This window comes from Schistosoma mansoni, chromosome 1 (genome assembly GCF_000237925.1).
Source record: "Schistosoma mansoni strain Puerto Rico chromosome 1, complete genome".
Taxonomy (NCBI): domain Eukaryota; kingdom Metazoa; phylum Platyhelminthes; class Trematoda; order Strigeidida; family Schistosomatidae; genus Schistosoma; species Schistosoma mansoni.
In genome coordinates, this window is record NC_031495.1 from 33,541,998 (window position 1) to 33,552,860 (window position 10,863).

The following is a 10,863-nucleotide window of genomic DNA, read 5'->3' on the forward strand; positions in this document are numbered from 1 at the left end:
CAACACACTCATCAAATCGTGGATTCGCCATCTCCATCACCACCATCATCATCGCCGTCATCGAAATCATCATCACCATCTTCAAAATCATGATCATCATCAGCTCACTCACACTCATTCTCAAGGTCATCCTCAAGGTCAATGTGTGTGGAATTCAACACACTCATCAAATTCGTCGAATTCGCCATCTCCATCACCACCATCATCATCGCCGTCAACGAAATCATCACCACCATCTTCAAAATCATGATCATCATCAGCTCACTCACACTCATTCTCAAGGTCATCCTCAAGGTCACCATGATGGTCGTCAACACACTCATCAAATTCGTCGAATTCGCCATCTCCATCACCACCATCATCATCGCCGTCATCGAAATCATCATCACCATCTTCAAAATCATGATCATCATCAGCTCACTCACACTCATTCTCAAGGTCATCCTCAAGGTCACCATGATGGTCGTCAACACACTCATCAAATTCGTCGAATTCGCCATCTCCATCACCACCATCATCATCGCCGTCATCGAAATCATCATCACCATCTTCAAAATCATGATCATCATCAGCTCACTCACACTCATTCTCAAGGTCATCCTCAAGGTCACCATGATGGTCGTCAACACACTCATCAAATTCGTCGAATTCGCCATCTCCATCACCACCATCATCATCGCCGTCATCGAAATCATCATCACCATCTTCAAAATCATGATCATCATCAGCTCACTCACACTCATTCTCAAGGTCATCCTCAAGGTCACCATGATGGTCGTCAACACACTCATCAAATTCGTCGAATTCGCCATCTCCATCACCACCATCATCATCGCCGTCATCGAAATCATCATCACCATCTTCAAAATCATGATCATCATCAGCTCACTCACACTCATTCTCGAGTATAACAAAAAAAATGTTTGTTCTTCCCAGTGGGATAGAAAGCAATTTCCTATCTTGATGACATCTGCATCTTTTTGCACATACAGTTAGTAATATAAAAATTCAAAATATATTTTAGTCACTAAACGTCATAGTTTGCAGAAAAGCAGTTGATATCTGGACCATATGCTAGAGACTTTATAAAAACCGTTGCAAGCTGCACTTAGTTTAAAGTCTTCATGTAGGATCTATCATGAAACAGAACAAACCTCTTATTTTAACAAGTAAACTTTGAATCTTTTCAAGATCTTAAAGAATGACACGACATCCTTATAAAACCTACGTATTTGTGATGAAAACATGTCATCCAGAGACTTCTGAGATGTAAGGATTAATGGAATTTTGTATTTTCAAATATTTGGTCACTTGAAAACTCTGGTTGTAAAAATATTCAACATTAATCTTCAGTTTCAGTGTGCATTGTACACTAGGTAGCCAAATTATCCTTTAAAACCTATTTATACCATGATGCCAACCCAAAATTAATGCCTTTTCAATTGAAGAATGTCAAAAACAGTATATTTTATTATTATTACTTGCACTGTAGTCATATTTTTGAGAGACCCTGATCTAAAACTGTCATGATAATTTGTGTCTGTCACCGAATGAAGATTCTTCCGCTAACTACTTCGTACTTTGACTGGCAGATTTAAATATTTAGCTGCTTCTCCTCAAAAAGCTTCAAAAGACGTTTGACATGATACGTTACAAACAAAATATAGCGGTTATTCATTGGTCTTTAACACTGTTCACTCGTCAGATGCTCATAACTATGTGTTACTTCCTTTTGGCTTCATAATATCACAAATATGACCACCACTAGTTTTATAATTGGTATGGAAGGCTTAAAACATTGTAAAACGTGTGTAAGCCATCGTGATGGGTTCTATCATTTCGTCTAGGAGACGAATTATGTTACTGCAACTACACCGAGTACAAATTTAAAATAATCGGTTTCTGAGGTTATAAAACTCTTTAGGCGTTCATAAAATAGTAGACAATAAAATTATTATGACTTACTGCCAGATACTAAGGGCGAAGAAACTACTTTTTGGCTGTTAGTGTGATTCCTTTTTGATTTCGATTCTTCTACACTACATTCAAACATGAATTTATTTATAGACTCAGAGCATCTGCTACTTTTTGATGAGTTTGCATTCTCCGAAGCAGAACTTTGACAGCTGAATCCGTAATTAGGAATGTTATCTTTAACATTGTTTTCATGAGACAAAAATCGGTTGAAACTTATTGGTGACCATTTGCATACATCAACTTTAGTCATCACAAACGAATACGTCCACTACAGATCTAATTCAATATACCAAGGTAACATAAGATTTGTTTCATCGCCAACATTTTACCACTGAGCGTTATGTCCAAACTGTTTTATAAAGTCGGGAAAATATTGAAGTATGAACTAAGGTTTTGTGTGTAGATAAACAAACTCTTGATTGATTCGATCCTCCTACTCCTTATAGCTGTCTAGCTATAAAAGAAAATACGTACCCACGAATTAGGCCATCCATGCACATTCACTGACATGACAATCAAACGGTTGTGACGATTGATAATAAAAACTAGATTATCTTTATTCCAAATTAAAATAAGTTGGCGGCTCTTTATGTTAACTGACAACTATTCGAGAACGAAGTTGCTGCATTTGGTCTGTGGAAGTCGTCAGGGATTCGTTTGACTGATTGCCTCTCATTCCAAAGAACTTTAGGAAATATGATATAATCTTGAAGATACGACTAGTCCTGTAGTTTTGCAACTACAAACCAGTAACACCTATATTCGAAGCGTCCCTCAATCATACCTTCGAACCCCTGAACTACTGACTTCTAATGTATTTCTGCAAGGGCAGATACACGCCATTTTTACAGGCATGATCTAAAAGTTACAACATATACTGGTCCACAGTATGCATCCCAAGCAGGGTTGTTTAGTGAATATAATAGATAAAAGTTAATAACTATTCATTCGATCAGATATACTGTGTATTCTTCAAAATATTTTCCGAAGGGGCACCGTGTCCACGTTTCACACCAGATCCAATCTCGGCAAAAATTGTATTAGGAATTTGGTCGCGCTAAGTATTTATGTAATGCAAATTTTAAGTTTATAGTTGTTATAAAGTAGACTTGTGGAGCTCCTGGTGAGAACTATAACCTTGAGAAAGCGCCTACGTCGAGTTTGTTCCGGATGTCAGGAGTTCCTCAACTTCGCTATCAGAGCAAGTTTCTGAAAAGAAAAAAGGAAAAACAAGAGAAGAGAAGAAACCGAGGAGCAACAAGGCATTTAGATATGAACGGTAACCAATGTTTAACATTTAGTAGTGGAACAGACGGAGGTATGATAAATTATTAGATTAAATCGATACTAGCTCATGTCGCTAGAGTGAAATGTGATCAGGGGCTTTAAATGCGAGAATGCAGTAATAAAGAACAATGAGTTGTGATATTTATCAAGATGGAATAGGTTCTAATGAAGTAAGGGAAGTCAAGGTTGAAATGAGGAAGACTGTTTATCAGAACAGAGAGTGCATATTGAGAGTAGAGTGTTAAGTAAAATAACAACCATATCTTGTACAGTTTTTTTTCATCATCCGATGCCTGCCACATAGTTTTCTTGTAAAAGTCCGAATTAGCATGTTATAGGTTGTCTTGGTTGAATGCTTAGTTGCATCAAGTTAGTGTTGGCTAACTTATACACACCGACTTGAACAATGGAGCTTTACCATCAATCATCAATTTATTACGGCAGAATAAGAAAGCATTGTAGGAGATGTATAAATCGTGATATTTTTAGCTTCATTTTTAGAGACATCTATGACGTTTTATGTTACCGTCAATCATTATCAGTGTTTAATTTTGCTGCCAGAATAAAGTGTGTGAATGAAGCTGCTGTGTTGTAACTTTCGACGTTTGTGCATTGGTACCTAAGAAGAATTTCTATTTGACTTTTTATCTATTTTTGATTATTTACTTTTTTCTGAGTTCCACAGACCAATCGATAGGTTTGGTGTGGTAGAACCAAGTTGGGATATGAGCATATCATTGATTAGTAACGCTGTTGTTTGTTATGATCATTGAACAGTTCTGTGACATAAAATTTGGTGAAAACTATTAAACGGAGATTTACGTCGCGTGATTTTTGTCTGTTTGATCTTCGCAGTTAAACAAGACGTTTGTGAAATATTATTTTCAAACCAATTACCAGCCTTTTTTAAACTAACTGGGATAGTTTGCAACCAATTAACTTGACTACAACTGGATTTTACTATGACCAATGTCTGAGAACGCTTTTTGAATGTCCGTAGTCTTGGGAATATAAGCCCAGGTAAGTCCTAATCCATGATGTTGGAAGTTCGACAGAGCTACTGACGTGTTTAGTTCACTCTTTAACCTCAAACACTCCATAAATGACTCATAACTTTGTTTCGTTTTAATTTGCAGCCAAGAAATTTAAGCCATGTTGTTATTTCCACAAATAAGCCGACCTATGAATAATCCACGGTGTCTTTCAAAGACTTAAGTTCGCACAGGCGTATGTAGATAATTGCTTGATCGCATGTTCGGACAGTGAAGCTCATCCCCAGGATCTGAACCTTGTCATCGAATGACAGCAAAAGCATGGTATTACTGTAAACATTCAGAAACGTCAAATCGGAACTGACTCCTTAGATTTCCTCGGACAAACTGTAGGTGCTAAAGGCATTCGTCCGTGAAAAGCAGTGTGGAATCCATTCTGAGCTACCCAGAACAGACCACAGTCAAGCAATAGGGCACGTTTAACGGTCTGAAAAGTTTCTACTGACGGTTCACCCCGAAACACATGTCCTTCGTGTGACTTTTAACGGACCAACTTTGTGGGAATACGAAACTTATCAATTTGGACGACAACGCAAAAACGATAAAGATGGCAAAATTGTTGAAAGTTTGACAACGCCTTAACCAGTAACACCTTCACACTCGAAGTACGTCTACCCAGTAGAAGTGGAAGTAAGAAATCAAGAAAGGCTATCGATATCTCGAGAAGCGTTTGATCTGTGATGGCTAACGGTTGTGGAAAATGTGTAGCTCAGAGAATCCACTCATGATCTGGTGAGGATGTGTGACCGAGCGCCTTCAGCTACGTGAGTTCAGTAAAATTAATGCGGTCAGAGTCAAATATCGAAGACTTACAGAGCTATTTTTTCGGGGATTTATTTGCCGCTATAGATCGATCCAAGGATGTCTGGATTCGTATTTCATTGCACATCAACAGATAATTGATAGGAAACTGGTGAAGGAAACTTCGGATTAGGTGAAAATAGGATAAAGTATATCGATTAATGTGGTCATTATAAAATTCAAAAGTGCAAAATAGGATAAAATGAGAGGTTAAAGATTAATAAAGAATGCATCAAATAAGTCAGTGGGATGGTTTCCGGGGGTTGTTAGCTAAGATTTTGAGGTGAGGTGATCGTCTGATTCAGGTTGTATGGGGAAGGTAACATTTTTCAAGTGATTCAAAGAGACGTCCGCCAGATGACTTCCCCGAGGTGCCAGTACAGTCTGCATACCATAAAAATTTGTGTAGGTTAACTGCGTCCCATACCACAAATTATGGTGTAGTCTTGCTTGTAAAGCTCATAATCATTTATATTAACACTAACTTATAAAGGGTGTGCCATATGTAATCAGAAGTTCATATGACCATTTTTATATTTGATGTGTTGGTGCTGTAAGATGTTACAGCTTTCAGTTTTAATGTCATTTACCTTTTCAGTACTGTGAATAAAATAAAGAGTATGTTATGAAATTCCATCTATTACCACATGTGTCCTGAACTCGGTGGTTGTAAGGAATATCTAGCATTTTCGCATTAATCATTGTTCTGTGTTCGAACGTTGGTTGCTTTCGTATTTATCCTCAGTCATTTTTCTTAGAGAGCTTTATGGTTAGTCACTTGGTACCAGAGAAGAGAATCTGTTCACTATGGATGAGTCATGATGACGTTGACTTGGGTCATACCGATTCCTCTAGCAGATGTTCATGATTTTATCTGTCATCGATTTGTTCATATTTAGATACGCTATATTACGAACAGCCTGAATGTGTTTTTGTTGGTCTCAGTTCGATTTCATATTTTATCTGAAGATATATGATTTCTTGACCCATCTAACTCTATAGAGTGCTTTAATGTTTACTTACTTGAATCATGCTCACCATAGGTTTTTAATTCTGTTTACAGTATCAGTAGTTGTCTTAAATTAGTTCTTCTTATTTCACTTCTTCCTCCACGATGGTGAAAAGGTGTTAGGTTTCCAGTGACTTTATTATTTCTAGATGGGATTAAAAAGCTATCTCTTGACTCGAATCAATAAACTGCCTAACATCTTTAAAGGAACCATACTTAATTAGCAAGTTCATTCGTCTGATTTTTATTCCGAGATACGTGACCTGCCAGTTGGTCTCCAGCATATCACTTGCTAGAAAGCAGTCATCAGTTAGCTTATTGGAGGGTGTGGGTCCAGGAGATTGCGTTTAATCTCATTACAAAATCCAATATCCGTTGAGCTTCGGGTTTTCGAAGATCTTATCATCATTCAAAGCGTATATGTGCGTGGTAGGCGTTAATTGTTTGTATTTGTTGTTAACTTTTGGGAATAGAATTTTCTGAAAGATATAAATTGCTGCTATTTCAATCATCATTTTGGTGTATATCATACGGAGTTTTAGATAGATTTACTTTTTGCATTCTCAATTATTTTTCCATAATGCATCAGAGTGATAGTTACAATATTTCGACTTTTCAGTGTATGCGGGTATTACTCCGTTTACATTAGACAGTCTTGTGGCGGACCAAAACAAATACTAACTCAAAAATGGCAATAAGGTTATTACGTTCCAAAGGTAATATAATAATATACAAGTTATGAACACGAATAAAAGACGTTACTTAAATCTGCTGGCTGGTGAGTGTTCTATTTAGATTGGTGCCAGAATCCACAATTATCGGTACATAATAATTCCCGTGAGGTTGATATAGCTCCAGTAGTATAACCGAACGTAGAACGTAATGGGAATGTTACAACAGAATATAAATATAGATGATAGTTAATTATTAGTTCAGTTATCATATCCACAAGCATTGTAGAACTAGAAGCGTGCGTATAAGAGTGTATTTATTTATGAGCAGTTAACAATGCCGTGCTATGTGGAATTACCGAACGGAAGGAAGTGTTCAAGGTCGTACACTTAAACAACAAGTACAATCGTTTAGTTATAAATGTAAAGAAGGTGAAAACCAACGAAATAAATGCAAAAGATATCAAAAGCCTTTTATTAGGCCTATCTCCACAGTCTTACCGTTTGAGGACCACATAGAGAGACAGAGCGGGAATTGTATGCCGAATTAGTCAGGGATAATGACATCTAAGGCTAACAAGCGTAGAGTGCAGAGATTATAGGTTTGACTTTTTTAAATACAGATCCATCAGTTAAGAGATGTACAGATTTTGTTATTCAGGACAGTTTAGAGAGAATAAGAGATATTTGTCATTTAACAGAGTTTTTGTCTACAGTGAGAGCTAAATGAGAATAGCTCTCACATAACTGTGGAAAATATTTTAGGATCCAATTTTACTTAATAATTAACCTTGTTAATACGAAAATCTTACAACTAAATCTCAGGATTTCGGGTGGATGCAGTAAATGTCGTGCCATAATCTACTCCTGTTGAAACTATTAACAATTGTGCATTTACAGAAGAATATATATGTGCCAACCATTCAAAGAGGCATCTAACGTGATGTGGATGGTTAAATCTATGACTGCTTTTTCAAAATAACACATTAACTTATCTGACCATAGACCATCTAGTTGAGATGTGATGATAGTTACAACCACATTTTTCAAGAATATATTCCGTCTTAAGAGTTTTAACAGTAAAAATGATGGCAAAATGCCATCTTTCTCAAGAAGGAATAGAGTTTTTGTTGTTGAAACCTAACGCAGACAATATATTTTGAAAGTCTCGATCCCTACATGTCTACTTACATCCACATTCTGTGTGTGTATTTGTTGATCAATATAGATTTATTTTGACACAGGGTCCCTCAAACTAGAAATCATACAAGGGACTTAGTTCATCTAATAACAGAGTATTTACGTCTTCACTTGAGTTTTTCAAATGAAATTTTCAAATGTAAAAGGCTGTTCTTGTTGCTGAAATTTCCCAGTGTTCCTGATCAACTCATAAAAAAAACTTAGGAGTATGACGTATTTTTACTGAAGTTATCGTCAACATTATTCTGCATAGCTTTGTAAAATAATATGCTAAATGTTAGTATTTCATTATTCTTTCAAAACTCTACTAGTCGTTTAAAAGCACTCGACCCTTTGACCTTACTTAGCTTTCCGTAGCTGACACCTGATAGAGTATGTAATCAAAAGGCATTTTTGTATACGCTTAATTGTCCTCCTATGCATCTGGTCAACAATTTCCATCGAGGTCTATCAGTACTCTATACTGACTGTGAACACACCATTTTGTTTCTGAACTAGTAATCAATTTTATTTAGTTTCTTTGACATTGATTTCTGTTTATCACAGAGAGTTTCCGAGAGCTATCCAAAATAACGAGAACCTATATATATATGAGAAACAAAACGCAATCAAATACCTGTCACTTATATGTGAATTTAGTTTGATTATGGATTTATCGGTCTTTAGATAACTTTAACCCGGTGATGAAATGATCTAAAATGCAACAAGACAAATACTAAATGGCAGGCATCGCAAATACAGAAGACAAGGACTAAATTCCCTAATGCCATGTGAAATCACTTATATGACATGCGTTTTGTTACTTTGTAACCCATTTTCCGCTAGTTTTATTTCTTCAATAAATTGATGATGAAATGTTTACATTAGCTAAACTGTATTAAGGTATTTATCCATCTGCGGTTTGATGAGATTATCTGTATCAACTGTGTTTTATTCTCCTGTTTATTACTCCTGATAGCTAACAAAACCCATTAAAATATTTTCAAGCATAAAATTTAATTCAACTTTGATATAACCGATTAGTTTTGTTTTTTGCCTATTTAATAACATTTTATTCCAATATGTATTTAAGTGTAAAAGTTATTTATTCTCATAGAAAACTGTTTCATAAGGTAACAAAGCTTCAGAGATTTATTTTGAAGTCGTTGGGACACTACAGAAACTGCAATTCAAATCATAGGCACATGACCTAATGCTCAATTCGTTTAAAATTGATCGAATCAGATCATAACGAATGAAATAGCATTTGAAATCGCTAGCTATTTCGGCAGATGAAAAGAATTGGTTAGAGGAAAATTTCCCATAAGTTAACATTGAAATACGAATTTCCTTCCTAATGACTGTCTTTTTCCAATTACCATATAAGTATTTGTTAAGAAGTCAGAAAAAAAGTTTTAAAACAGCTAAGATATACTAACGATGATCTATATAAAAATGAAATATCACATTTGTGAAAGCATGCAAAAGTTCTGAATTACAGCCACTTGTTACTTACTCTTGAAGATATATCACGTTGTCTATTGAGCATTACAAACTGTTTAACCCACAAGTCATTGAGAGTTGATTTTGAGATTTCCAACGTTTCATTTAATAGAATTCATAAACGTTACCAAGAATTAATTCGCTTGGTGTTGTTTACTTGTATCTTCCCATTGTTATTTAGGACTGCAATCGATCAGTATCTTTTCCCATATGTGCATCCTGTGCGGACTGCCTCGATATTGCCTGAAGTCATAAGCTTTATATGCAAAGACGGATAGTGGGGAGCTACGATAACTCAGTAGCTAAGTGGATAACACGATGGCGTTTGAAGCGAAAGGTATTAGGTTCAAGTCCCAGAGTGAACATCAACTCTGAGATGTAAGTACGTCCAGCTGACGAGTCCAAAATAGGACAAAACGCGCATCACGGATTCCACTGCTAGCCATTATCCATCTTTGCTTATAATTATCAGGATTGCTACGTTTAAAAACTGATTTATTAAAGAGGTTAATCTTTGAAATATTTCTTAAAATATACATACGATGAAGCAAAAATCTATGATCCATATTATATTTAGAGCCAATGAATAATATTCTCTACCAATTCTTTATCAAGTGGCTCCTCTGATTTCATTTATGAATCAACTAATAGTCAAATATTATAACAGCGAGGATACACTAACGATGATCTACATAAAAATGAAATATCACATTTGTGGAAGCATGTATAAGTTTTGAATTACAGCCACTTGTTACTTACTCTTGTAGATACATCACATAGTCTTTTGGAAATTCGGGCAATGAAAGCAGATGTAGCATCAACTGCAAAGATACTCCACATTCTCTTTAGTAAGATTTGGGATGAAGAACAAATACCAACAGACTGGAAACAAGGACTTCTGCTCAGAAAATCAGAGAAAGGTGATCTCAGCAAGTGTGGTAACTACAGCGGCATCACTCTTCTCTCAATACCAGGAAAAGTCTTCAACATGGTATCGTAAAACAGAACGAAGCACTCCGTAGACACCCAACTTCGAGACCCAATGCTCAATTTATTCAAAATTATCAAATCAAAATTAGGTTTTAAAAAATCATTTTTTTATTTTAATAATTTAATATTATATTAAATTACTAGAAATACTCTATTTTTCACCCAATCAAAATTCACAAAAAGACAGAAAAACTAAAAAATATATAAATATATATATAATTTCTGACATGTCGAAAACAACATTAAGATGTTATTTATATTGTATAATATAGAAATTTCAACGAAAAAAAAATAATTTTTTTTCTTTTTCAATCACATAGAATTATTAAAATCCGTACTTGTTTCGCGCCAAATTAAATGAGAAAAAAAGAAATTCATTCAAGGTTCAATTATT

General features: G+C 35.5%; 1 protein-coding gene across 1 annotated transcript in view; it reads right to left on the minus strand.

Moving 5' to 3' along the window:
• The window catches only part of Smp_137370 (serine/threonine kinase), a gene marked incomplete at both ends in the record, with an annotated part of 34,582 nt that extends 32,355 nt beyond the window's left edge, over positions 1-2,227 (minus strand). Inside the window, one exon of the mRNA XM_018794148.1 lies at positions 1,966-2,227. Within this exon, the coding sequence (XP_018648590.1) occupies positions 1,966-2,227 (262 nt within the window). The remainder of the gene's footprint in view (positions 1-1,965) is intronic.
• Positions 2,228-10,863: the final 8,636 nt, after the last annotated feature.